The sequence below is a fragment of the Phasianus colchicus genome, chromosome 12, assembly GCF_987193195.1.
Source record: "Phasianus colchicus chromosome 12, bPhaCol1.hap1.1, whole genome shotgun sequence".
Classification (NCBI taxonomy): domain Eukaryota; kingdom Metazoa; phylum Chordata; class Aves; order Galliformes; family Phasianidae; genus Phasianus; species Phasianus colchicus.
This window is the reverse complement of record NC_143447.1, coordinates 20,250,127-20,275,284: the sequence shown is the minus strand read 5'-3', so window position 1 is coordinate 20,275,284 and position 25,158 is coordinate 20,250,127. Positions and strand designations below refer to the sequence as shown.

The following is a 25,158-nucleotide window of genomic DNA, read 5'->3' as shown; positions in this document are numbered from 1 at the left end:
GATTCCCACAGACGGTGCTGCCCTGCTACTCATAGTTTCCTTTTTCCTCCTCCCCTCCAATCACTACGAGATAAAAAAGAACACAACCCTGTGTCCCTGTTGAACAAGCTCCTACTCCATTCTCGCCAGCTTCCACCCTCAACCCGCAGGCAGACTTCTCCTTTAGAGCTTAATCGTTTGGGAAATCTTTCCAAGGAGCTCAAGAAAACTTTCTTGAGTTCAAGCAGGTTGTGACAATCAAATAAACGTCAGCAATTATGTCTGAGCCCTGCGGAACTCTGACCAGGTCCCGCCGAAGGCTGCGCCCGCCCTCCCCAAACACCGCGCCTGACAGCCGCGCAGCGCGGGCTGTTTCTCCTCGGCTGCTTCTCTTCTGCCGAGCCGGTCAGGCTGGGAGGCGATCAGCGGCAACTGAACGCGTGCGAGCACCTTTCGTGCCTCCAGCAGCTCTGTCTTCACGTTTTGCTCTGCCACGCGGCAGCTCTGCATTTAACCCGACAGGTCGCTTTTCGCATTTTGCTTGGACACAACTCGGGTTTCTTAGGACGGCTCCTCGTCCCGTGCAGCTCTGCGTGAGCGCAGCGCTCCTTCCGAGCTCCTCCATCGCCGCGGCGCTGACCCGCAGCCCCGGGCCGAGCGCCAGGGCCGTTCCGTCCCCCAGAGCCAAACGCCATCGACTGACGCAGACGCAGAGCGCAGCGCCCCCTGCAGGACGCACCGCCGAACTGCACGCAGCGCCGCGGGACGGCAGCGCCGCGCGGCTCCCGGCGGGAGGTGCGGGAAGGTGCGCGTGGCGCGGCGGCGTTCCCGCAGCTGGCGCAGCCGCGCGGTGCAGCCACAGAAAGCAATTCCTGAGTTCCTTTCCTCCTTCGCAGCTCGCAACCCGGCGTGCCGCTGTTCCCCGCGGGGACTCCGCTCCGCGCTGCCGCGTGCCGGCATCGACCGAGCGCCCCGCGCCGCCCCGGCACCGCCGTCAGTGCGCCTGGGCGGGGCTGCGGCTGGAAGCCGGGGCCGGGCTTCCGACACGTGCCCACCCTGCGCCGTGGGACGCAGCTGCCGTGGTGGCACGGGAAGGGAATGGGGCAACTCGGTAACAACGAGCGCGCTCTGAGCGTTTGTCGGAGCGTTTATCCGAGCGTTTATCCGAGCGCTCAGTGCACACCGCGGCGCTGACCGCTCCCGGACCGCCCGCCAGGCGGCGCTGTGGGAGCGGGGCACGACGGACCCGGGCGGCGGCGCGCGGCGCTCCCGCGAGATTTGGCAGCGTGCCGTCTCGCGAGAGGCGGGCGGCGGAAGGGGCGGGGCGGCGGCCGGCCGGGAGGAGGGCGGCGCGCCGCCAGCGCGGCTCTGCGGCCTGTGCGCGTCCGCCGCCCGCAGCCGTCAGCCCGCCGCCGATCCCCGCCGCCCTTTGTCTGCGCGGCTCCTCTGAGGCGCGGGCGGAGGCGGGGAGCGGGTGCGGCCCCCGCCCGGCGGCCTCCCCCATGGTGGGCTTCGGGGCCAACCGGAGGGGCGGCCGCCTGCCCTCCTTCCTGCTGGCCGCGCTGCTGCTCGTCATCGCCGTCCTCGCCTTCAACTGCTGGAACGCGGCGTCCCGCCAGGCCGTGCTGCGGGAGGAGCTGGCCGAGCTGCAGAGCCAGGCCAAGCGCACCGAGGTGGCCCGGGGGCGGCTGGAGAAGCGCAACTCCGACCTGCTGGGCCGGGTGGATTCGCACCGCAAGCAGCTGGAGCAGAAGGAGGCGGATTACAGCCAGCTGAGCAGCCGGCTGCAGGCCAGGGACGGGCAGGTGAAGCGCTGCGAGGACAGCAGGGTGAGCGCCGCGCTCCTGCCGCTACGTGCGCGCGTGGCGAGAGAGCGCTGCGGCTGCCGCGGGGAGGAAAGGACGTGGCGTGAGAACGAGCGCGGCGGTGTGTCTGCGTGGGAGCCCGGGGCTGAGCGTCTGCGGGGTGCGCGGTGAGGGCGGCTCTGAGTGCTGGTGAGGGGCAGCGCTGCTCTCGTTTGGAAATCCGTGCCTCTCTGTGAACGCCGGCTGTACTGAGAGCGGCGTGGTTTATAAGCAGGTATCTGACGTGGACGGGAAGGTTGGGCGGGCTGCGAGGAGCAAAGCTCAGCCGCTGGGCTGGGAGAGGTGAGGGCTGGGAGACGTGGTTCCTCTGGTAAAAGGCAGGAGGTGAGCTGTGGGTCTGTAGCCGTGCTCTGTTTGTCTCTGAGCTGGCACACAGACAGCGGGGGCAGGCAGGTTTAGCGCTGGGACTTGTGGGTGGCTCAGAGAGCAGAGGGGATGCAGTCAGAAAGGTCTGTTACCAAAACAAGCACGCGGTGTGTGTGAATTATTGCACCTAAAGACTGGGGTGTTTTCTCAGAATAGAGTTTTGTGAGGATGTTCTTGGACACACTGTTATACCAGTGATTCCAGTCCGTTTGTGAGATGGAGAGCTATAACAAAGCACTGACACCAGGTGCTCGCAACAAACCAGGCTTTGCTTTGTAGCAAATTCCATTGAGAGATGCTGTTCTGGTGGCTGTTGCTGCACTCTGTGCTCCTCTCCCAGCCCTTTGCCCTTTGCTCTGTGCTCGGCACATCAGCCACGTGTTTCCCAGTGCTGGGGGAACCAGGATGCCTGCAGATGCTCCCTCCCAGCTCAGCGATGCCCACAACAAGCCCAAAGCCTTGGCTTTATCCTCTGTGTGCATTACATGTCCCACTGTGCCCTTGTTTGCTCATGACAGATGTACGGTGGTAATTAAGTGTTCTGGTGTCTTGTTCAAAGAAACAAAACAAATAATAATAAAAGAAAAAAATGTGCACGCAGCCCGTTTACGCTCCAAGTGCAGACAGGCAGCACTTGCTGCTGGATGGCGTGTGAGCTGGGAGGATCCTGGCAGGGCAGTGCTGAGAAGCACCGAGGCACAGCAGGGAAGTGCCATGTGTGTGCAGGCTGTGAGGATGAGTCCCTGAAATACAGGTGAGCATCTTATCTTGGTATGCCAGGAGCTGGGAAGCAAGTGATGGTAAATGGGGTTCGATCCGTTCTGTAGGCTCACCACAACTACTGCCCAAATCTCACAGTGGTGGTGTTGTTCTTTGGAGGTGATTCTCTCACAAAGAAAGATCTGCTAAAGAAGGTGAAAAAACAGTTAAGAGTATCTTTATAACTACAATTTGGAAGAGAAGAGCCTTTCTGGAAGTGGAAATATACTGAAATGAAAAGGAATGTGCAGGTTTTCTTTTGTGCTGGAGGTGAGATGCGAAGAGGAGCTGTGTCAGAACACAGAGTGCTCACATCAGGCTGCTGGACCTGGGGGCGAGGCAGAGGCAGGGCTGGGAGGTGATGCACGTGCTGTGTTGGTTCCTCAGTGTTTCACACTGCTTTGCATATTGCCAGGAAACGTTTTTTCAGAGCATTATGCACCCCTTTGCAGTCAGCTCAATAGGAAGATTGAGGGGCAGGATTTTGTGGTGGAGAGCTTCCAAATGGCAGCCACGCAGTGTGGGGGGGTTCCTATCTGTGTCTGCTCTTGCAGCTCTCAGGAGTGCACCCTTTTCATTGCAGAGCTGTTGCTGACTGTGCTGGGTGTGTAATACATCTCTGTCCCTTCGTTGGTGCTTTGAAGTGCTGCTTCGTGGGGTGAAGCTGCTTGGTGAAACTCCCTTAGAAGCAGCTGGCTGTGTCCTTTTCTGCCAGAGCTCCTCAATAGCTCCTCAGTTTGCAGAGCCATAGCTCTTAGCAGTGCTGTTGAATGCGGCTTCCTAATCTTGCTTCTTGTTCCCCAGCAGCAGCACCTCCAAGGCTGCAGCACGATGGCAACACTGGCTGTTGGGGAAAGGGCACTTAATGGAGTAGGAATGTCGTGGAGTATACTCCTTTTTCCTATCAGTCTTTTAAAAGGGCTTTCATGTGCTGTTCCAGCATGTGCTATAGTGGTGAATGGAGAATGGCAGTATGGACACCTGTGTGCTGCTTTGGCAGCAGTTTGGGGGCTGGAATGACTCTGAGACGGGGGTGGGTGTTTGCAGCTCACTGCTTGTTTCATTGGGAAGCAGTTAGGGTTCTGTATTGCAATAAATACATAAAGATAAATGCAATAAATACATGAAGATAAGCTCCGGTGTGTTTGTAACTTTCTTTTAGGCTGCTTTTTGTGGGCACTTGCAGTTTAGAAGCATTGGAAGGGTTACCTTGTGTGTAACTGGCTCTGGGATTTTTGGAAATTCTGGCAAGGACGGGATTTCTGATGTTTATATTCCTGTGCAGAGCTCAGTGAACTACAGGGGATTCCTGTTATGTTTCCCAGCTGCTTTGGAAAGGATCTGGGAGGCCATGAGGAATACGGGCAGTGCAAATGGCTCTGGCTTCCAGCAGCACACGGATCTGGAAGAGCTGGATTTGTGCCATGGTTTGTGGGGTGGCTTTTTTGCATGTGGAGGTGGAACAGATCCCATGAATCATTAAATGCTTCTTCCCTTTCCGTCCCTTGGATTCGGGACGTTTGCTGTCAGCCAGGCAGTTTGGGCTATAAATTGTGTCGCTTTTCTCTGAAACTCAGAGTTGTCAAAATGAAAGATAGTGTGATAAAGCTGATCCTGTCTCCAAATCAAATTCCTGTGTGCAGAGAGGCAGTTCCTCCCCACCACTTCACAACTCGGATGTTTTATGGGGTGAGGAAGAAGCGAGCTGGCAGCCGGGCTGTCTGTGTTATGAATTCTGATAGATGAAGGTTTGAAAACAGCCCCGTGCTTTGCAGGATTTCTGCTGCTTGTAGGCTTATTGTGTTCTGGGGAAGAATTGCATTAGAGTGGATGACAGGAAAAAATTGTTAATTATTGCCAGTGGTTTTGTGGTTTTTTTTGTTTTTTTTTTTTGTTGTTTTTTACATCACCTGCTTTTGGCTTTCTCTGGAAACAGAGAAGTGCAGCTCTTTACTCAGTGCTCAGTAACCCCTGCCTGCGCGGCTCCACTCTCTGGTGCTGAGCTGGCAGGACGGCGCCCATGGGGCAGAGCTCAGAGCTTGCTTTTCTGTTGGCCTTCTGCGTGCAGTCCTTGCTGCAGGCACTGCTTGTGCTGCTAAAATAGAGCACAGGAAGCCAGGAGCAAGCAAGCTCTCCTTTAATTTGGGTGTTCTCTGTCTGGAATGCTTTTGATTTTATGGTGGGCAGGGTGCATGTAACTGGTTCTCAACCGTGTGACTGTGTAATGCCCAGAAGGCTCTTCAGGTGTCCCTGCAGGCTGTTTCTTTCAGATCCCAGCAGCCTGGTCAGACTTCAGGCTGCCGAGAGATTGCACCCTGTGATGCTGTGTTTTGGGGGAACGGCCCCATTGAGCAGCTCCCTGCCCCGTGGGCACCGCAGCCCTCGGGAGGGTGCTGGGCTGTGTGCCCTGTGCCACAGGAGGTCAGCCTGGCTCTCAGCCTGTCCGACAACACGTGTCTGCGGTGTGGCGTTACGGAAAGGAGGGTTTGGTAAAAGGGAAGCTGGGTGTTGTGGAGGAAGTGCTGTGGAAGGATGGACGTGTGTCTGTTTGGACAGACAGGCAGGCAGCTGCTTGGGGCTGACACCGTAGGGCCTGGCTGGGAATAAAAGCTGCCAGCTGTGCTCGTGCTTCTCCTTTAACAGCGGTGGAAGTGGAGGTTCTCAGGAAGCAGAGACAATGGGACTTCAAGTGGTGCCAAAGCTGTGTGTCAGAATCCTCGAGCCCAAGCTTTCTGCATGGTTTTGGTGTTACTCTGCTTTTTTTTAGATAGCTAAACGCAGTCTGAGTGTTCCAGGAGGTCATTCTGAGAGCATCTTGGTGCCAAGCTGTCTCAGCACCCTTTAGTTACCCCTCACATCAGCCCTGGACCTGCAGGATAAGTAATTGCAGCATCCATGTCGCCTGCTGATGGGATTTTGTCACTCTGTCTCACTATGCTCTATGTGTATTTTTTTCTCTTAATTTCTACTGCTTTTGTTTGTAAAAACAAGAGAGAACACCTTTGTTCCATGACTTTGTATGCGTGCATTTCGCTCTGTTGTAACTGCTATTTTTTCCTGACTGAAAGTACCCAACGTGTAGCGGTTGTGGAGGTCTACTGGTGCCAGATTCTCTCTTAAAAGTAAAATTTGTGTTAAGAACTTAATGTAGTGTCACATTAAATATTTACTTTAAATATACAGCAGGTAAAAGTTGTTTTGCTAACGGTGCTGCTTGTTTATTTTTATATGCTTATACTTTAACTTTGGAAATCCATTGCCCCCTTTGCAGCACTGGAATGCAGGGGGCTTGGTGTAGTCCTGGCACAATCTGCTCTTTTTCATAATGAAAAAAGAACGAGTTAAGAAGCATCTGAATCTTTACAGTCTAAACCCTCTCTATTCTGCTGACGACTGCCTACAGTGATGGAACGTTTCTGCCTTTCAGGTGAAGCTGCAGAACAACATATCCTATCAGATGGCAGACATACATCGTTTGAAGGGTAAGCAGTGGCCATGCTGTACTTTGTAACTGCCCAGGTGCTGCAGAGTGTGGAATGGAAGCCCAGGCAGTGCTGGGTGTGCTGCAGAAGCTGGCGTGTGGCAGTGCTTGTTGGACGTCTGCTCTGCATCTCAGTGCAGGACTGGTGCCCACAGCCTTGGCCCTCCTGTCTGCAGTGAGGCTCCGTTCTGGCACTGCTTGCTTCCAAGATGCTGCAGTTGTTTTCATGACCAGTTCAGTACAGCTGGACCAGCAGTGCTGGGGTCCTGTAGGGCTGTCCTTGCGGGTGTTGGAAACGTGCAGTGGTTTGAGGCAAACCTGGGCCAGCTAACGCCCAAGTTTGTGCATGCCTGCAAACAGCATATTGGCCTTTCTGCCTGTCTGCATGGTTGCTGTTAATGTAGTGGGGAGTTAAAATGGTTATCTGTGTCCTGAAAAGCAGGAGAAAAACCATTAGAACAGTTGTACCAGGTTTTTTTTGAGCAGTGTGAAGATACTTTCTTTGTACATTTGTTGCTGAAGAAGGGTAAGTTAATGGTACTCCTGTGTAACTCAGAATAACAGATTCTTTTTAGGAAGTCGGGGAGGTTTCCCAGACAGGTGAGATATCACTGTGTGCCCCTACTGAATGGAAAGGTAAAGAACAATTCAGCCTTTTTTAGCACTGGTTCTGTAGTATTAGAAGAGTTGCTCTATATTTTATAATGATGTTTGGCATACTGAAGTAAGTTGGCATCTTTTTCAAGATAAAGAATCTTTATATGTAGAAGAAACAGCAAAACTTGAGCAACTTTTAAACTCACACAGCAACAGAAGTGTTGTATCTGCCATGGGGCATCTTACATTCTAATTGTATGTTAATATTGACTTTTGCTCTTTGACCCAGAACAACTGGCAGAATTACGTCAGGAATTCATCCGCCAGGAAGATCAGCTTCATGAGTACAAGAAGAACAACACTTACCTTACGAGGAGGCTGGAGTACGACAGGTATGTCTGCTGGAGTGTCAGAACTGTCCGTCTGGGTGTGTGTGACAGAAGTCTGCCTTCGTTAAAAGACACAAGTGAATTGTACGTGTTAATCCTCAAACTTGAGGGTACCCATTTGATGATGCAGCTTTAACTTAAAACATTAAAATCAAACATCTAGCCATTATTTTTATGTGAAAGTCAGATATACATGTGCTGCAAAATCTGGCTTATCTGAATTGTTCCGTGTTTATAATGTTGAGATCTGAGTTAACAAGTGAACAAAGTTCTGTAAGCCACTGGAATAGTCAGTTGCTGTCTTCCTAACGGAGAAATACATCAAATTGAAGTTAAAACACTGTGTGTAATTGAGATTTCAAGTACAATAGAGAAGTGGGGAGAACTGGTATTTCTGAAGCCTGAGGAATAGGAGAGATGAACGCTGAGAAATGTTCAAAACAGTCATGTGGAAAAGCAGATATTCTGTTTGTGCTGTGTTGGGTATTTGCAGGTTTGTGCGAGATGGGAATCGTGTTGGCTTGTGTGGATCTGTGTGTGCCATGTTAGAGAGACTGGGAGACCCAGCTGTGTCATTCATGGATGTTGTTTGGGTTGGTAACAGTAACCCATAGTCCTGGTTGTGCTGCTTCTGCGTTGACAGCCATGGGAGGTGTATTGCTTTCCAAGTGGAACAAATACTTGCTGATGACAGATTAACTGGGAAGCTTAGATTTTCAGTTGCTTTCCAGGTTTTGGAGGAGATGCATTCGAGGCACTTCTGTTATTTTACTGTCTTTGTGCTTTGTCCTTGTTTTTCCAGTTCCACTTTTTTCCTGTATTCAGTCCATTTTCACTCCACACGCATCTCATTCCAGGACAAAGGGTTTTGGACAGACTGTTCTGCTTGTAGCTCAGGTTTTGCTTTTTATGCCACTTCATTTTTTTTGTCCCTATTATATTTGTGGGAGAGCGGATATAAAAAATCCAACAAATGAAATATGACTGATCATGTATTTCTAATTAAGTCTGCAGTGTGGGCAGCAGATCAAGGAAATGAGAATGCAACATGAAGAAAGCATAAAGAAATTAATGGACCAGATTGTTCAGGAACAAAAGGTGATGCAGAGTTATACTTATTTGAAATAGAAGAACCTGAAGTCCTTTGGTTGTTGACTCAGCAGTTCAGAAATATGGAGGGTTTGCACATTTCTTCTCTGAGGGCTGGGGTGGATGTCACTGTAAGACCATCTGCCTGTTTGTTCAGCTGTTGAACCAAGCCTTGAAGATCAGGCTTAATTCTTTGGTCTGCTTTGAGTAGATTTCAGTCAGATCTTGAAGTTTAGAATTGCTTTTAAGTCTGTGACCTTAGGTGTAAGGCCAGTGGTGTCTTTACCACTTTGTGATATATTTAAGAGCTGAGTTGACCGTAACTCTTTCTTACCATGGTAGTTTTTTCTGTGTGCCCATATACTTCTGTTTATTTGTGAATTGCATGAGGTAGGTGCCTGCTAGAGGCAGAATGCTAGCTTATGTAGAACCTATGAAAATAACTTTCCAAGGTTCTCTGCCTGTTCCGTGTCAGTTAAAACTAACATATTGTGGAATGGTAGTGGTTTTCTTGCCGTTCCTTTGCAATAGCTCAGATGTTATTCACAAGTTATGAATGGTTTGGCTATTGTATGTATGCTGCTGTAATTTCCATTTAGCCACATTAAGTGCTTTACATTCTGCTATGTGCCCAGAAGCACAGCTCCAACTCTCAGGACTGAAGTTCGTATATAGAGGACTTCTGCTGTTGTTTGCTTTGGTGAACATCTGATTCATAGGTGTGATTTGGTTTGTCCAGAGCAAATCTTAAGTTTATGGTGTTTTTGTTCATTTGTTTTTAATTTTTATAGCTGTGCTTAATAATTGTTCTAATTAATTTGTTCTAACAGGCAACACAGAGAATTCAGTCCATTAAAGATGCTGAGATAAATCCCAATGGTGATGACCAGGCAATGTCTAAGACTGTTCCAGAGATGGAAGTTAAAAATGCAGAAAATAATGAGCTGCCTTCAGATCGTGGTGTAAATGGCAAAGGTATTTCCCTTTTTTGGTCATTTCTGATGTGTAATGGGCCAAATGTACTGTGTCCTCAGCTACTGTACAGAATCACTGCAGTAGAGCAGTGAGTTGTATGTCACTGTACTAAGAGTTCAGAGGTATCCCACGATTGTCATGTCCTTTCTCTGGGCCTTTCTGTGAAAGCAGTTTCTTGCACAATTTTGTGTTCATCTTTATCATGTTTGGCATCTCCTTCCTCACATGGCCAGTTGTCAACTGGGGATTGCCACTCCACTCACCATGAAATGTCTTGTGGTGAGCTGGGGAAGGGGAATGTTGCTGGAGCAGCTGGGTTCTGCCCAGAGGAGGTGAGGAGCATTGAAATCTGTGAGAAGTCTCTAGCTGAGAAACTCAGCAGGAACAGTGGGAGCCTTTGATTATCAGGAGCTGTGCAGGAAGCTCTCAGTGAGTAACTTGCAATTGTTTCCTGTCTCCAGGCCCCTCTAAAAGGTTTTTGGGTTCTCCTTGCTTCTACTTCTGCTGCTGAACCTGCACCTTTTTGTATCAGTTTGGTGTCTTTTCCAGCCAGTTTCTCAAAGCAAGCTTTTCCCGCTCAGCTACCAAGAGCAGTGCATCTGTTTCCCATCCTTTTCTGAGCATTGCTTGGACTGGCTTTGGGATCAATGCTCCAAAGCAGTCTTCAGGACTTGGATGGAGCAATATGAGAAGTCTTGTAGTTGGACTGTCAGTGTGGGACATTTTCTGTGGATGATGGACTTTTCTTCTGGTCTTAGAGACCTCCACAAGAGGGAAACAGTCTTAATGATTAATAAGGTAGAACATCCTATTTTTGTCTTACAGAGAAAGTCAAACCAGGAGGAGATGCAGGCATGCCTGAAATAGAAGACAATGACCCTGCTAAAGCTGAAGATACTCCCACTGGTTAGGAGAAATACTCTAATACTTTCACACTAGGGTTTTTGCTGTTATTTGTATTCCATGTGAATACTGTGTGTTTCATAATGAACACAAAGTTTTTAAATCTGTCTATGCTAGTAAAGTTCAACTGAAATATAAAATGTGAAGATTTCTTACTGTTTGTTATAGCTTTGAATCTTCAAAACTGAGTGCTTCAGTGCTTCCAGAAGTTTGGTGGTGTTTTTTTTTTTGGCCAGAAATTCTGTATTTCATATTTTCATCCAGGATTTGAAAACAAAATGTTTACAGGATTGTCAGAGGAAGAGTTGTTGTTATATTGTTGTTCTCACCTTAAGGCTTTTGTCAATGTATTTTGTTCTAGCTATAAAGAAGCCACTTATGTCAGCTCCCAGAAGCGATAATCATCAGTCTGTTTTAAACCCTCCAACTGAGCAGCCCCACGCTCCAAATCTGGCACCAGGTAAAATTCTGACTAGCAGATGATGTGCTAACCTTTTGTGCCAACCTTCCCAATTAATATCTGCTATTTTATCATGGAAACTTGGTGCAGGTGGCCAGCACTGTCTTCATTTGATACTATTACAAAGAAAAGAAAAAGTGATTTCTGCTGGATACGAGATTGAATGTATTCTTAGTGTGGGCTCCTGAGGCACTGTTGTTGCTGCTTACATTGTCTCTTCATGCTCCCTCTTGCACCCAGTCATTTCTGAGCTTTTTGGTCAACTTCAGCCAATTTTGACAACTAGAAGTTTCAAAGAGAAATGCTTGAAGACTTCTCCACTGGACAGGAGAGTGCAATAGAAATTAGCAATCCTCTGTGTGAGCACTAGTTGGGGTTGCAGCATATCATTAGGAGTTGATTATTTATTAAAATGTTGTTTTTTTATGGTAGCATTAAAACCTTTGTTTGGAACCATGTAAGCACTGAACACACTCCTTTTTCTGTAGGTTTGCATGGTGACAATGGTGGAAATGCTGATACTGTGAAAGAGATACCTCCAAATTCTCTCCAGCACTTAAATTTTGGAGAAAATATGGAAAGTCAGAATGAAAACAAAATTGAAGCAGACCATATAGATCTTCAAAAAAGCAGAGCTGTCGAATTGCAAAAGATGAAGCAAAGTAAGTTGGTGAATGTCATATACGTCAATATACTAGGAGAACTGTTTTGTTTTCCATCTGTTCTAATGCTGCTTCTTTGGAAAATAGAAACCATTACAGCAGGTGATCTTTGGAGAATAAGCCTGAAAGGAAATGTTATTGTGTCTTTAAAACCAAACAAGCAAGAAAAGACACACCTGCACGTGTCATCTCTTATGTGTAGTCAGTCACCATGTGAAAATTATTTGCTCATAGGCACTCAAAGTGTTTCAGGAAGGTACTGCATTTTAAATAGATTGTTAAGTTAAGACTTTTGGTCAGTGCACGATAGGGTGACTTATATTCATGGTGTGTTGCTTGACTTACTTACAAGTTTAAGACAAACTCATTGGAACTCAGCTCTTACGCCAGGGAGCTTTGATATTGAATGTATGTGTATTGGTACAAAGCATGTTCTCCAAAACCCCTCTCTGCAGTGATGCTGCCAAAGAAAGAAGTTTTCAGACAGGAGCAAATCATACATGTGCTTATATTTGTGCATGATGGTAGTAATGCTGATGAAGCTTAGTGCGTGGACAGCAGGTAAGAGTTTGCAGATATGCCCATGGTTGTCTCTGCACTGTTGATTCTGAAATGCATCTCCACCTTGCAGGTAACGCTGTATGCTGTGCTGTGTGCTCCTCCATGTGCTGTGGGGTACAACTGGCAAGGCATACCTTGACCAGCTGTTTCCAAAAACTCATTCCAGCTGTTTAGCATTTGGGTGACAAAGGCAAGTTTGAAGGAAAATCAAACGTATTGCTAAAACATTTCTTCTCTGTTTTTACCTAAGTAAGGTGTGGATTTTTAATTACATACTTATTATAAACTCAACTTTGAATTTATTTTTCACTCAGTGGTGAAGTAGCTTTCCCTTAGGATTTGGTTTCTGGGATCGGAATCTATACTTAGAGATGGCAAAGCATTATGTTTGAACTAACAATCCTCTTCTGAGTCTGAGAAGCAGTAAGGAAGGTTTCTGAAGCCTACCAATAAACACTGTTAGTTCTGTGGGCTGGGTAAGCAGCAGTGGTTTTGTTGAATCAGGATGATGAACTGGTTTAAGTGATCGATGAAAAGCCTTCTGGAAGCACAGATCACCCTTGGAATCATGAAGCTATGAAGGCATTTTTTTGAGGGTTGGTGCAGGAAGTTTGCTTTGTTAAAGTTGTGGCAGTTTCTTTCCATGGTTCAGACTTGTCTGGCACTTCTCTTACATGGAGAATTGGCAGGGAAATTCTTAGCTTCTAGCAATCGTTGAATAGTCCTCGAATAACATTAAAAGTAAGTTGAAAATAATGTTTACAGAAATAAATGGAGTATTTTTGGGGTGCTATTGTGAAACAGAGATTCAATTGTAATAGGGCCTGTGAGCTTGTAGTCAGATCTGTGAGCTGATAGATGTTGGAGTATAATGGCACACAGGTGTACAGCTGTGTGCTTTTCTTCTCCCCCACCCCCATGTAGCCCCCACGAGGTCAGATGCTGCAGCCCATCCAAGAGATTTGGGAAGCTGTCTGGAGATGTTTCTGAGCCTTTAACAGCTTTGAGAAATGAAAGAAGATATGTCTAAAAAGTGAAAGGAAGGAGGATTTGAGGAGTTCCAGCAGCGTAGCTTTGATATCCAGAATGAAAAATGAACAAATTCTCATCAGTCTGAATAAAATGAAGTGCTTAGCGCGGATTTTTCAAGAACAAATTATGTCAGTGATAAACGTGTACTCAGAGGAGCAAAAGCAAGATGGGACTTAGTTGGATACAAACTAATGGAGACCTAATTAGGAATAAATTGCTAATTTATGGGTACGTGACTTTAAGAAAAGAGTATACCAGACACAGGTAGCAGTCTAAAAAAACCAAACAACCTCCTGTAAGGTTTACAGAGGTGTCTTTTCTTGGCACTGTTGCTGCGTGGTGCTGGCTGATAACAGGATGTAAGAGATGTGCTTTCAGCAACGTGGAAGTTTGTAAAACATGAAATTAGTTTGCAGTTAAGAATGGAAAGTCAAGTACACAGGATAGAGTAACAAACAGAAAACAAGCAGTTCAGTAGAAAACGATACACTCAACAGTCACTAAAAATGTTTCCTACTAGAGTGTGTTAACAAGAATGTCAGGTGGGAGACAAAGATGGAGTTATGTTCTCTGCTTTGTCTAGTGCTTGTGAGGCCATCCTGTGGCTTTAAATGAATAAAATGAATAAAAATGAATAAAAAAGAATAAAGTTTAGAAAGGTGAAGGCAGAAGGAATTGGGTGGGGATTAAAATAGGAGGGGAAAAGATCTGCAAAGAGCAGGGTGGAATGGATGGGGAACAGGCACCTGTTGTGCTACTGGAAACAGATGATAATGAGCACAGGCTTCACTTACTTTAATACCACTTGTGGCTCTTTCTGGTGAAATGAGGCTATTCAAATAATACTGTAAGTTACATTAATTCAGTAAATAGTGTAACTCGAAATCAACGTGCAGTTTGCTCAGTTCTTCCACTTCACGTATCCTGAGATGTCCAAGACTGTTTAATTTATCAAATGAGCTTCTTGCAGAACCTGCGTTGTGTGAGCAGCTACAGCAGAACTGACACAGCCTCATGTTTCAGTTCTTCACTTTTTAAAATGGATTGGCTCTCTGCCCTGTGAATGGAGTAAGTGCATGGGGGGCAGGAGCAGTGATGGAAATGGCTCCACTGAAGGCTGTGGGTACCTGAGAGTCAGTAAGCACTGATCAGCCTTTGCACTTCATCTTTTCTCTCCCTTCCATGTGATACCTTGCATCATAATGATGCAGCAAGGGAGAGGATTTCTTTCTAGATCTAGAAACCTGCATTAGTTATTTCTATGAGATTTGTTTCCTGATTGATCAGCAGTGGCCATTTTGAAAGGTCCACTGGTGCTGGAGCTGCTCTCCTCTAAGCCAGGACGACTAATTCAGCATGCATCTCTCACTGCAGATGATTGCCTGGCTGGGCTTTGATGTCTGCCCATCTTGTCTCATCCCATGAGCTGATGCACACAAGCAACCTCTTGTTGGTTGGGCTGCCATATCTGCCCAGCTTCAGAATTGTGAAGCTTCTTCCAAAATATGCTTTCTTTTTCCATTTTATTAGCACAGATTTAAAAAGGATTTAAAAATTAACTTTGGTACTGGGGGTACCAACATTGCAGTGGTATGGTTTGAGAAGAGGCTGACGGAAGTGCTGCAGGCACACTGTGCTCATGCCTGGTGCCTGGGGGTGGGAAGTGGGAGTGCAGCAGAGCTGCTGCTGTGTGAAGCTGTCCTGTAAGTGCCTTAGTGTGAGCATCAGACAGCTGCTCCAAGGGCTGCATGAGGGTTCAGGTTAGCGATACCCAACTATTATCTGAACTTCTTTTGTCAAACACTCCCTACGGCCTTTAGCATCCACTGCATCCTTATGGGACGTCCCATTGCTGTCACTTGCCTCTCCTGTTTTGTGCTCTCTCAAACAGCCCTTGCAATGCCTGCGTTACAGATACCAGCTCACGTCTGCAGTGAGCTGAGCAACAGCCCACGACACCACCACGTGCTGCTGGGACAGATTCCAGGCAGTACTGCTGCTCATGTCTGGTTCAGGAGGCAGCTGGTGCCTTGCTGGCTCTTGTTCTGCTGGCCCAGCTCTCGGTGCCCCAGGAGCGTGTGTGAATGCCTTGTGTCAGAGCTGATGCCCTCCTGGGCAGGGAGTCACCTGCTGCCTCCATCCCTCACACCTGGCTCTGCACACACAGTCAGTGGGGTGCTGGGTTCCCTGAGGCCTTCCTGATGTTTTAACTTTTCCTTCCGTCAGCTTACTCTTGTCGTAGCATTTCTGCACATCTGCAGCCCTGTTTTTTTTTCTGTAAGTTAATCACATTCAGTTTTTCTCATACCTAACTTTATATTTAATGTGCAAATTGTACAGTTATTTGTAGAAGGCAGCGTCCAAAAATAAAGTCAACGTTCACAAGGATTACTGAATTACAGAGGTGAATAGAGAGTGACCAACAAATCAAACCTCTGATGTACAAACAGATCATAGACACCAGTTTCTGTACATGTGAGGGGCACTGCTGTCATCCTTCTGCTTTTCAAGCACCGTTACTGTTTCTGCTCTGAATTTTATATACTGCCACATACCAGTTTTCACTGTTTTAAGAGAAAAATTCATTTTCTCATCTGTCCATTGTGACCCAAACACTTTTTTAATCCTAATGTTGAAATCATATCTTCAGTTTTACTTCTGTGTTTGTTTCCAACATGGATCACTTAACATCTGCCTTGGCAGGCCTTTTTCTTGGTTTGTTTCCAGTCTGAAATGATTGCACTGCACTTTGATCCCATTCTCCTTTTATACACAGTCTCCAGACCTGTGCTCTTGGTTAGTGTTGCTTTCTTTAAGCCATGGACAAGAAGACTGAATTCTGTGGTCTTGACTATTTCTCCTTTTCCCTCATTACATACCAGGTCTGAACTTGACGTTGCACCATGAGTCTTTCACTGTGTGCTCGTTTGTAGTCGTTTTATAGTTGCAGCTAATTATTTTTGTTTTTTGTTTGTTGTTGAAACAGTTGTTTGTGTGGAACAGTTCTTAATTCTTTGCTGTGAGACAAAAGACTGCAGTTGGAACATTTTGGAAACGTAAAGCTCAGCAGAAAACCTGAATGTTACCCAGATCAATTAGGTGGTTTGAAAAAAATCGGTGTAGAGTGTGAGGCAGATCTTTGTGAGATTGGTACCCTTGGCAGCGTGGTATCCATGCTGTAAGCTTCACTTCCATGTACAAAGTCAGCAATGTTTTGCTCCATTTTTTTGGTTTAGGAAAATGTCTGGGTACAAAAATTTTCACTCTGTGCTCTTCAGCACTTTACAAAAGGAGAGCAGTGGAGCTTTTTGTTTGGATGCTTCCCCCTGCTCTTTTCTACAAAGCAAAGCCCACAGCAGGCAGATCTCAAACCCCAGTTCAGAGCCATCAAGGACATCCTGTCTCCATGGAGGTGTTCCTAAGCAGCACTGTTGTCCCTCCTGCCCATGCACTCTCCCTTCTACTCCCTTCTTCCTCCAGTCAAAGCTGCTACAGAAACCTGAATATCCTAACCTGCGGGCTGCTTTCATTTAGAATCTTCCTGTTTCTTTCCTCTCTGCTTCTGACTTAATCCTTTGCCTACTTCGCAGGCCGATTCTTTGATGAGAATGAATCCCCTGTTGATCCGCAGCAGGGTTCTAAACTGGCAGATTATAATGGGGATGATGGTAACGTGGGTGAGTACGAGGCAGACAAACAGGCTGAGCTGGCTTACAATGAGGAAGAGGATGGTGATGGTGGAGAAGAAGACGTCCAAGGTGAGCTTGGGCCTTATCTCCATCCCGTTGTAATAAAATCCACACTGAATTTTCTTGTTGAATTTGTGTAAAGCCTCATTAATTTTGGCTGATCTGCAATTTATAATATGGAACAAATAAGCTTTAGGCAATCTTTAAAATTCAGCTCGCTTTCCATTTGAAAGCAATGTTTTAGCAGTTCTCAGAATATTCCCATATCTTTTTTCAATTTTGCACAGTTTCTTCTAGGAAAATCAAGATGTTTCAAATTTTAGAAATGGTTTTCTAAACACAAACGTGGTGTATAGCTGGCTGGGGACGCAGTCTTTGGCACTACACTCCTCTACTTAAAACTGCATTAGTAGTTTTTGACTCCTGCACTGAGGTGGTACACAACGAAGTCCCAGATATCAATTCTAAATGTAACTTTTTGTGCACTGTACACAGATTCAACAGACTTCTGGTTCTCCTTGTTAACCAAAGTTCAGAACTCAGCCTAACACCCATCCCTGCATGTTCCCCCCCCCTGCATGCGTCTCGCTGCGTCACCTCTCCGTTGTCGTCTGCCACGTTGTCTGCCATTCTCCATGTAGTTGTTTGGGATGTCTTGTGAAGGGCTTGCATGTCTACAGGTTGGAAATGTCTGCTTAAACATTTACGGTGTTTCCAATTAAGGAAATGATGCAAAATAAAGGGGGAGTGCAGAGGGTGGGAGGGCTGTAACTCTTCAAGTCCTGTGTGCACCCTGATTTTGATCCTTGTAATGCAGGTTTTTAACCTGGTGGGTTGTCAATCATTTTATTGTTATCCAAGCATAGGAATAACTGATAAAATGCAACTGATTTCTGTTACATGCACTGCTGTATGCAGTGTGTTTAGTGGCTGTGCTGGTAGTTTGAAACACGTGAGTAAGCACAAGAACGATATGGGCCAGAACCCAGGACAATTAATTTGCTTACTGATGAAAATGAAAAGCGCTGCTGCTCCAGGTGACGTGGCCTGTCTGCTACACTCAGAGCTGTAGCAGGGGACTTTAGTTGCTCTGGATTACAAATGTCCATTCCTCTGGGTGCATTCTTATGAGGTTCTGAATGGATTGTTAAGGTGAGCTTCCAAATGAATGTAAATAGTCCATATGGCTGCTTCTCCTGATGTGCACTGCACTGTGGAAGTAGGAAGCTGGTTTCTCATGGTCGTGGTTTTGTAGAGCAAAGAAAAGCACAGTGTGGTGCATGTCTGCTCACACTCTGCAAATCCAAGCAGTAGCGTGGATTGAGTTGAGTTTTGGTTGTTGTTTAGTTCAATTCTCCCTCATACACAGCGGGTGATGCCTGGCTGCTCTCTGCATCACTTTCCTAACTGGACTTCGAAGGGTGATTCTTGACATGAGTGAGGCCCAGTGCTGCCCTGTGCCATTCCTGTGGCTCTGTGCTGGGCAGAGGGTGCCCAGCAGCACGGTGAGGCAGCAGTGCAATCCCTGCACACACTGCATTGTGCCCCCACCATGGAACTGCCTGCTTACCAACACTGCTGTGGTGGCTCTGCAGGGAAACCAATGGCTCGAGATAGCAAGAAGCAATATCCTGTAAGCTATTAACTAGTACAGGTACCTTGAGTGGCACTGCTGCCAGCAGCTTATGCAGCGATGGGCATGGCACGGAAATAAGTGCTGGAGAACTGTTAGAAACCAGAGGTTGTGGTTTTGTAGCTTGCTATGTAGGAGCTGCAATTGAAAGTGGCCTTAAAACTTTCACATGCTGATGTGACACCTCTCAGCTCAGTGCTGTGGTGGCTTTCGCTTTGGACTTCTTCTGCCCAATCTCTTTACATCTGCACAGACGTAAGAGACTTTGTGCCATGTAGTGAAGATCGAAGGGTGACCTTGGGAAGGCTCTTCCTGCAGAACAGTCTAAGCAGCACCTTACAACCTCTGGCTTCATTTTCCAAACCATTTGTTGTCTTGTCTCCTGTTAACTTGTTGGCTTGTTCTGTGTGGTACTGCCAGGAGCAGCATTTTAGAAGTGTCTGCTTTAGTTTTTGTACTTAATTTACTAGCAGGGGAAGAGAAGGTGGAATTGTGGGATTTTGGAGGGGGAGTTGTTATAATTGTTTAGAGGTTAAAAAAAGAAAAACCCACTGAATTTGTGCCTCAAAACTATTAGGAAAACATCACATGGTTCTGCATTAGGCTAAAGCAAAGCATCTGGTGTGTGTAAACAAAGCAGTTTGGCTAAATGTGTTTTTGTGTTACCACTAAGATTGTGTGGGCCTTATATTGAAATATAAGGAAAATAGACAAATTTGGGAGATGCACTCCTGTGAACATCAGCATCCAACCTGGCGTTTCTTCTTTCAGTTCACCTGTTTGAAATGCAAAGTGAAATGTTGGTTCTACACCAGTAAATGCTGTTTTGTGGTGGCTGGGTGGTGGTGGATTACACCAATCAAGTGATACCTTCATGCTTTCTTATTAGTGGTTTCTACCAAACAGCAGCATGTGTCATGTAGATAAACAAGCCTGTGCCAGTGGCAGTAGGCTGCCAGGGCGTACCTGCCTCACTTGCAGGCTGATAAATAAACTTGTGAATGTTTTAGAGCTTCAAACAGGTTATCGTCAAGCGATAGGCTTGGTAAACTTGTGGAGGGACAGCTGGTGGCAGTCACTTGAACTCTGCTTTCTGTTCCTGTGAACTGGTGTCCTTCACATGAGTGTAAGGGGACACCGTGAGCTTTGCAGTGCAGCAAAAGTTTGTTGGTTAAAGCACTGGACTTTCAGGACCTCTTTTCTTGTGGGACCATGCAGGAGCCATCTCAGTTATGGCTGCCAGAATAACGTGCCTCAATAGTTCTTGCAAGAGATGTTTTAAAATATATTTTCCATGATTTTACTTTTTTTTTTTTTTTGGTGCACTACATTAAACGAATATAGTGAGGATGAGTAAGTTTTGAGCGCTTGTTTTTATGATTTTTCATGAGCCTCAAAGTCCCAGGAATAGAAGTCAAGAAGTAGGAGAGCGGCAGGGAGCGGCAGTCAGTGGGGATCTGCAGGAGGGAACGCCTTCACTCACTCTCCCAGCCAGGGATGAAGCAGCAGCCACACTGCAGAGCAGCAGAGCTGTGGCACTCCCAGAGCGGGCGCTTTGCATCAGCTGCAGGCTGCTCAGCATGCACTGCCCTGCTGCTCTCTGCTGCACTGTGCTTCCTGGCTGAGCTGCAGAATAACTGCGTGTTTAAGAGCAGATGTTCTGATGGGTGAGCTATTTATCACTTAGTAGCCTGACTGGATGGTTGCATTTCAGCTGTGAAGAGTACAGGTGAGGAATGCAATGCTGATTCCTAGCAAGGCTGAGAGAGAATACAGATTTCTATTGATGAGAAGTGTGGGAAGGTTGAGCACTGCTTTTTGTGTTTTTAAGAGTCCTTCATGTTTTATACTTGAGTCTGACATGCAGGATAGCAGTCTGTAACAATGCTGATAGCAAAGGCAATTCAGAGTATCATTTTTCAAACCTAAGACGTAAGCTGGAAGAGTATCACCTTACTCTTCTGCGCTTTATTCAGAGACTTGGAGGAGGGTCACAAGGACTTCTCTGTGCCAGTCCTGCATGGTTCCCAACCTTTGGTAAAAACCCTGCAGTGTTTCAACTCTGCCAACTTGTAACCCGTGCTGATGTAAACTCCCAAAGTTACAGAGACTTTCTAGTCGGCTTTTAGTGGGAGAGTTTCAAACCTATAAAGGAACATTCTCAATTTACAGTAGTTCTGCAATCTCTCAAGTCATTAGATGTCTGAAATGCAGTTGGAACAAAGCCAGAGATGCTCAGTAGTGTGAAGTCACAGTTTGTCAGATGGGACAAATCCCTGAGTGCTGACAGCTGGACCTGTCATGGCAGGGCCTTGTGCTGCCTTGTTTTCCTAGAGGACTTCATTCCCATAGCCAGAGGAGGCCCTGTTGGTGTGGATGGATGTGTTAGCACTGTGTTCATGGGAAAGCTTGCTTAATCTTATTTTTTTTATTACCATCGCATGAGAATTGGTCTGGATATTTCAATTGCAGATGATGAAGAAAGAGATCTACAGAATGACCTCGTTGATTACAGCAAGCCACGCTTTGGTGATGGTGTTCTTTAAGGCTTGAATTAAATGGGAAATGTAGATGAGATCTCAACTGAAGAACTTGAAGTGCTGCAAAACTGAACCATTTTTACTTCGGCGTTTCATACTTTAAAACAAACTGATAATTAAAATAAGTATACTCAAAGTTAGGGAAGTAACAGAAGGAAACAGTTCTGTACATATGTACATAGTTGTACTATTGCAAATTGTATTAAAATGACATTTTTGTTGTTACATTGAACCAATTACTTAGACTGTACCTTATCTGTAAGAATCTTTACATTTAAAACCAATACTATAAATAGGGGCTGAATTGTTTCTGCAAATTAGAAAACTTTGTAAACTGGAGAACTTGTACAGTTTGTATCTCATGTAACAAATACCCTGTGGAAACAATGTACAGCCATTGGACTCCTTTTCTACAGTAATACCTGTATGAGCGAAAATACTCTGCTTTTTTCCACGAGTGCTGTGTTTTTTGTACTTTGCAGGTGAGCTATTGTTTGAGAATGAAAACTGAATGCTTAAAAAATTGCTCCTTCTTTTATGTAAGTGAGGAAAGAGTGGCATAGGCCTCAGAAGCAAGCAGCATTTTGATTCTCATGTCCAGTGACCAAAAGTCATAGCTAGAGCTGGAGATCAGTGACAGTAGAGTTTCAGTGATTTGATACATCCTGAAAAAGTTGTGTAACTAATAGCTTATCTTAAAAGGTAATATAAATAATTCAACACAGCTTGTAGGGAATCCTTGTGTACGTGTTAAAGAAGAGCACGTTTCAGTGTGGGGATGGGGGAGGGAAGAAATCTACATCAGCTTTGCAGGAACCTGAATGGAAGGAACAACCCCTACCCACCCTCAATACCTTGTATGCAGAGTTTTACTGTTCCAAGAGACTCCATCCTGTGTTGTAGTCACTTAAGTTAATTTACAATGTAATACTTTACTACAGATCTGTCCAAATGTCTGCCACTTCCACCTTTGCTTTCGTATCTCAGACCAGTTTGTAAGTTAGATACTTTCTGTACTGTGTGTTCAGCACTTTCTGTATTTTATGGAAATGATTCAGTTGATTTACAGTAGTGGAAAATGAGGTTATTAACCCAACCTGCTTCTCCAAAAGGGCTACTGTGAAAAGAAATTACAGGACCTTTGACATGGGTGATTGTACTCTTTCTGTATTCAGGTTCCAATCTGAAATAAGTCTTGCTTGATGCCCATTCAGTGGACCTTTTACATTTCAGAAGTTGCATGATTATTTTTTTTTTTTGCTACATTATTTTTGCTACAGACATATTCTGCTAATGAGTCTTAAATATACAAGAAATAAAAAATCAAATTCTGGTGATGCATTCCAACGGTTTGGTTTTTTTTTCCCCTCTGGTGGTGGTGTTTAAGGCTTGAGTTCTTCATTACGTATCTCTGAGAGGAGATGGGGGGAACAGCCCTTTGCATGGTGTGATGTACTTCCAGTTCAAAATAAAACACTGAGCCTGCTCTGAATTAGATACCAAACTAACACCACACAGTAAGAACAAACCTGTACCTGGATTCTAAGAATAGCAGTCATCAGTAAATGCCATATTTAAGCACTGCATTTTTTTGCTCTTAAAATGTAATTTCACCCTGAATTCAGGTGTTAACTAATGAAAGCAACATATATGGGTTCTAATAAATTGTTTAAAGTTTGTGAGGCTTCTGGCTCTTTTGTTTCCTTCTGCAACCATATCAAAGTGATCGTGGCTCCTGAAAATCAGATTAAAGTGGGCCTTCTCAGGAGCTGAATAGTCTGATATATCAGCAATGGTTACACCTGCTTGATAAAAGCCAACTCACAGGGCAGTGACTGAGGTGAGGACCTTACTACAAGCCATACAAACTTACTTTCTTGTCACATCAGGACAATTACACTCTTGGATATTTTTAAGCAACAAGTGAGCTTCAAATGCAGTACCTGTGTAGTTGGTGTGAATGTGGGTACCAACCTTGGCAGCAACTCTTGAGCTACTGTAACAGATACACAAGAATAACTTGGCAACACTGTACCTACTGTAAAATCTTCCTTGAGTCCCTCACTGTAAGGTCTCTGGTGTTGTGCTGTACAGAAACTTCTCTGGCCAGCTCTTTGCGTGTTGCTTCTGCACTGCATTTCCATCCTTGAAGCCTGTGAGACTGTTGGTCAGACAGGTTACTGAGGAGGTGTACACGGATAAGTGTACAACCACACTGCCCTTGGTAAGTGCCCACATCCACACTGAGGTCAGTAACCTGTTATTATGGGCAGCACGCTGCGTGCATGAATTGTAGGCTTGCTTCACCCCAGTGTTTTGGGAGAGTATTTCACTGAAGTAGAGCCCGTACAGAAGCATGGTTTGATCCTCGTGGGTATCCTTTTAAGGAATCTGATTTAGGTCACTAGACACTCTACCCTTCATTATTTAGTGATCCGATGTTTAAGGAATTTTATTTCTAAGAGGAATTGTTCTGTCAAACAAATTCCACTTGAGTGAAAAAAAGTCTGTGTTCTTTTGGGAAAGTGCCAATGTTTTTAGAGCAGTTTTCTTTTTTTTTTTTTTTTTGCAGCTGTTTTCTACACCATCTCCCCTTCCACAGGCATGTGGCTGCTTCCCCACCTCAGCAGTTAGCCCTGTACCCCCACCTCATCCCTTTTCTTCTTCAGGCCTGCAGTTCTGCCCTACTGTCCTTTCCCAGTGTCTCCCATCTCTTCTGAACTGCATCACTGCTGGGTGCAGCGAAGCGCTGCAGCTTTCTGTTGCTGTGCCTTTCCCTCCCTTCCCTGCAGCCATCCCTTTCCAATCACTTCACACCTGCAGCACTGACTTCCTGCTCCGTGCCTTTCCTTTAACATACTGCCCTTCACCAGCTGGGAGCCACTGCTCTAGAGGGCTGGGGACATCCAGTTCATATCGAAGACAGACATCTAGGCATGGCTTGAGCTAGAAAATAGATACAAACGTCTGAATCACTAAGCTGAAGATGCAAGACTCCAAACAGAGGAGTCTTCATTTTCCAAGAATTCCCGGGGCGCTCTGCCCTCAGCTCCATACAGATGTGCTCAGTGCACACTGCCAGCAGGGAGTCCTGCACTGATCCAGTGCTCAGCTGGGATAGCTGCCTCGCCTGCAAGTCGGCTCTTCCTAAAGCACACGTCCTCAGAGGCAAAGAGCTCAAAGAAATGGCACCTGCTTCATTTCTACATGCTGCTAAAGATTCCAAATGATCAGCTTTGTGTTTCCTGTTAACAAGAAAAATTTGCCAGCTAGCTTAAATCTGTAGTTCTTGTCCAGTACCTCTTTCAATACCTTTTTCAAGTAGAGGCCTAAAGAAGTGATGAAAATGTGATTGCTTTCAAGTGTGTGGAAGAGAACAAGCTAGGAAAAAAACGCAATTAATGCATGTTTTTCTAACAAAGTTCCTTCAGTCAGAGGCTCACTTAAAAAACACATAAATCATTGACCTGCCAATGTGCCTGTCTATACCTAATGTGTTCATGGCCTATCGTTTAGTACCACCAGTATCAGCTCATGAGTAGCAGTATGAATGACTAACCTATCTGGATTTTATTTTTTACATCTAGTTTTGAAATCCCGAGGCCATTTTTCTGAGCTGATACCTGTTTCCATGGAAACAGCAGCACACAAAATGTTGACATGTTTCAGAGAGCACTACTCAAATATCTGCTTTCCTCAAACCACCAGCTGAACTTCAAAATAACATTTGGTGCGTGTGGTGGAACTGCTTTACAAGAAAAATCAAAGCACCTTTAAAGGATGGCCCAGCCCAGATCTTGTTGTTTGAGCAGTGATTCTAGACAGCCAAAGCAGCGTGCAGCTCCTTGAGTTCTGTTTTAAGGCTTGTGTACGAGCAGCTTTTTGTTCACATGGCAGTGCATGGAAGGAGTCATCTCCTGAAAAGCAGCAAACGAGACCAACAAACCTCATCCTAGCTTCTCATAAACTCACATCCCTCTTTCATACATACTTCCAAGTGCTTCAGTTCACCTTGCCATTTTGCAGTGCTAAGTGCTCAGCATCATCACTGTTAAGAAGAGGTGAGGAAGCATGGTGAAGATGAGCTCCCAGGTGTGCTGGTGGGAAGAGGACTGTATCTGAAACTTTACTAGAAAGCAAAAGTTAGTTCAGTTTTTCTAGTTTTTGTACACTGAGTT

The 25,158-nt window shown here is 45.8% G+C and overlaps 1 protein-coding gene across 3 annotated transcripts; it reads left to right on the top strand.

The window, feature by feature from the left end:
• Nucleotides 1–1,316: 1,316 nt before the first annotated feature.
• On the top strand, nucleotides 1,317–22,657 carry GOLM2 (golgi membrane protein 2). 3 transcript variants are annotated; one of them, XM_031587929.2, is made up of 10 exons: nucleotides 1,318–1,808; nucleotides 6,397–6,451; nucleotides 7,337–7,439; nucleotides 8,444–8,534; nucleotides 9,356–9,500; nucleotides 10,326–10,406; nucleotides 10,765–10,863; nucleotides 11,352–11,525; nucleotides 16,709–16,876; nucleotides 20,913–22,657. In XM_031587929.2, the coding sequence occupies exons 1-10, from the start codon at nucleotides 1,482–1,484 to the stop codon at nucleotides 20,984–20,986; spliced, it is 1,317 nt and encodes a 438-aa protein (XP_031443789.1). In that variant the 5' UTR covers nucleotides 1,318–1,481; the 3' UTR covers nucleotides 20,987–22,657. The 3 variants fall into 3 exon arrangements, with proteins under 3 accessions (XP_031443790.1, XP_031443789.1, XP_031443791.1); XM_031587930.2 differs by lacking the exons at nucleotides 16,709–16,876; nucleotides 20,913–22,657 and adding an exon at nucleotides 12,157–12,298 and having other exon boundaries at nucleotides 1,317–1,808; XM_031587931.2 differs by lacking the exon at nucleotides 16,709–16,876 and having other exon boundaries at nucleotides 1,319–1,808.
• The last annotated feature ends 2,501 nt before the right edge of the window (nucleotides 22,658–25,158 follow it).